At 40.7% G+C, this 2,790-nt stretch overlaps 1 protein-coding gene across 2 annotated transcripts in view; it reads right to left on the bottom strand.

Annotated features, from left to right (window-relative positions):
- Window positions 1-2,790, bottom strand: part of galnt18a (UDP-N-acetyl-alpha-D-galactosamine:polypeptide N-acetylgalactosaminyltransferase 18a) — a 159,353-nt gene that overhangs the window by 51,957 nt on the left and 104,606 nt on the right. For both annotated transcript variants that reach the window (XM_035664434.1, XM_035664436.1), the window contains exon 7: window positions 1,427-1,612. In XM_035664434.1, coding sequence (XP_035520327.1) covers window positions 1,427-1,612 — 186 coding nt within the window. The remainder of the gene's footprint in view (window positions 1-1,426; window positions 1,613-2,790) is intronic.

The raw sequence follows: 2,790 nt of genomic DNA, 5'->3' as shown, positions 1-2,790 counted from the left end.
AAACATTTGCTGCTTCCAGTTTCTCAAACAAAATGAGACCTTGGACTATGGAAAATTGCGGAGGGCATTTTCCAATATTTGCTGACATTTCATAGAAAACAAAATAAATAATAGAAAAGAAATATTAAAAATTATTTGAGGCCCTACATTAGATAACAGTAGTTGTGAGCCTCGGGTTTATCTTGAGAGAGAGATGAACAAGCGTTTGGCCCACCGTGACATTCTGAGAGAGGTGTATATAACTATAATGATTAGATATTATACCCATTATTTGACAGCAAAACGACGCTTAAACTATCAACGGCGCGAGAGATTAAGCCAGTATGGGGAGAAAATCGCGAAGGGACACAAAAAATTAGTGTTATCTCTGGGATTTGATTTGCAACAATCCGATGGGAATTGCTGGTATCTATTATAACACCAATTCCTTTTCCTATATACTAGCCTCAGCACAAAACAATAGAGCCTAGGGTTGAACTTCCCCCACGCTGCCTACCATAGAACCTAACGAGGAGAGAATAATATTGAAAACCAAAAAAGATCGTATGTCAAATAACAAGGACCTTGGTTATTTCTACTTAAAAGCCAAACTGAGGGTTTGTTGGCATTGGCATCTTGTCCCGAAAACCTTCATATTGTGATAGGGTCGCATCACCATACTAAATAGCCACTTTTATATTTTCGATTACATCATGTATACACCATTATATATAGGTGTCGGCGAAAGAAAAAAGTCGAAGAAGAAATGAACACGTCGCCTGCCCAAAGGGCCACAGGCTTAGAACCCTGGCAACATTGCGGGCCGCGCCAGCGCTACCAGGTGAGCTTTGAGGGCCCCAGGTCAACATTTCTGAGTCTGTTGACCCCCAGTGGTACTATAAAAAAAAAAAAGACACTGTGGCGGACAGGAAGGGAAGCCTCAGAGATCTGCATATGGAACACTGAGAACGAAACATAGACTATATAATTAGAAATAGATGTAATGTCCGTGACATCAACCCCAGGTTTCTGAAAGGCATTGTGAAGATCAGTGTAGTCGTCTGCTGTCATTGGTTATAGAGACCAAAACTGTAGACAAGTGGCCGCTTTAGGAAGTGCAGCTTTAACCAGTTTTAATCAATAAATGTTTGTACAAACAAAAACGTGAAGCACAATTTACAAGACTTCCCAATTTTTTGGTCCGGACAGTTATGCTGGACTTTAGCTTACAAAATGAATAATTGTAGTGTGTACCCACACTGATAAGCACAAAAGATTCTCCAGAGGACCTCCATGATGGAACTAGTCATGGTTGCTAGGAGATTCGTGACACAGTTTCTGAACACAAATAAGCATGTGCACAATTACGCCCACACACACCCTCACACACTCAGAGAACAAGCACAGTTGGAAACTCCTAACACACACATGTGCACTGTCTGTTTACCTGTAGTGGAACATTCCAGGCCATATAGACGTGACTCTTGTACTGGTCCATCCAGACCTCAGCCGCCCTCAGAGCGTTACGACGCACATGGACTGTTAGGTTCTCTGTGTAGGGTTTGTGGGCACGCTCGATGTGTGCGATCCTGGAGCAGGGCAGGACCTCCACGCTGCCGCCACACTGCCACACCTATGTTACACACACGCAAAAAAATGCACACACATTATTGACTGCAAAGACTTCCAAAATAAAAGGTATGGATATTTTTAGTACCTGCCAGGTACATGCCAGTTAAACGACTGAATAGGGGATTAAATTCTTGCTGCTGCGGCTCAACCTGCTTGATAGAATTAGTGTGAATAGAGAGGTATCACAGGAGCACAGTGAGAGTGCCCACCCAGGTGGTGGCTATGTTTAACATTTTGTTGACAGTGGAAGCTGTCAAATATGTCTACACACAGACCTAGTTAGCATCATGACAGGCTCATGAAATATGAAATAAATGTTCAGATTTGGTTCACTATGAATGCAACTAAGTGTACAGCCGTTTGGCATGCTTTGACAGAAAGTATAATAGGCCTATTTAATTTTAGTTCAGCTATATTACAGGTATTTGCATGTTACAGGTAAATGAGCTCCATGTGTGGCCAAGGCACCAGCCGGCATTCAAATCTTAAAATGATTTCCACTGAAATTTCAGCTGCTTTGATATCTTTCAAATGTCTTCAAATGACTTTTTTTTTTCTTTACCTGTGTTAATTTCCTAATCTTCATCTGACAGTTGCACAGTTGGATCGGTTATTCTTTAACTGACAGTCCATCTGCTTTCAGTGATAACAGCTCCGTTTATCAACCGCAGCAACATTTTTTAGTTGAAAAGACATTCAAACATGACATTCACCGGTGAGAAGACTTACCAAATTGGTTCAAAAGTGACAGATATTTCACTGACTATCTGAAGCCGTTGACTGAACGTTCACATTTAGAACATACAGTATTTCACCGTGATTTCCAGTAGTGACATTTTTCATCCTCTATAATATGCAAATCATAATCTCTCGTCACTTTGGAGCCTAAAACTATATCCAAATTTCTCAGTCAAAAGCCAGTTTAAAGATAAAATCTTCCCTCACACAGTGGAGCCAAACCCCAGTCATTTGTCTATGTGTTTAATCTACTCATCCAACACATTCTCATGCCAGGATGGACATTTTTTATACTATAATTCTACAATATACTTTGACTTCGATGCTGTTACCAATACGACTGAGTACTTGCACACGTACCTAATAGCAGTAGGCGCAATTTCTTATTTTACATGAATATGTACTTCTCCCATTATTCCCCATTATGATGTCCTGGAAGCT

The sequence above is a fragment of the Morone saxatilis genome, unplaced genomic scaffold, assembly GCF_004916995.1.
Source record: "Morone saxatilis isolate NCDOM2014 unplaced genomic scaffold, NCSU_SB_2.0 Contig2, whole genome shotgun sequence".
Lineage (NCBI taxonomy): Eukaryota > Metazoa > Chordata > Actinopteri > Moronidae > Morone > Morone saxatilis.
This window is presented reverse-complemented; position numbering and strand designations above follow the sequence as displayed.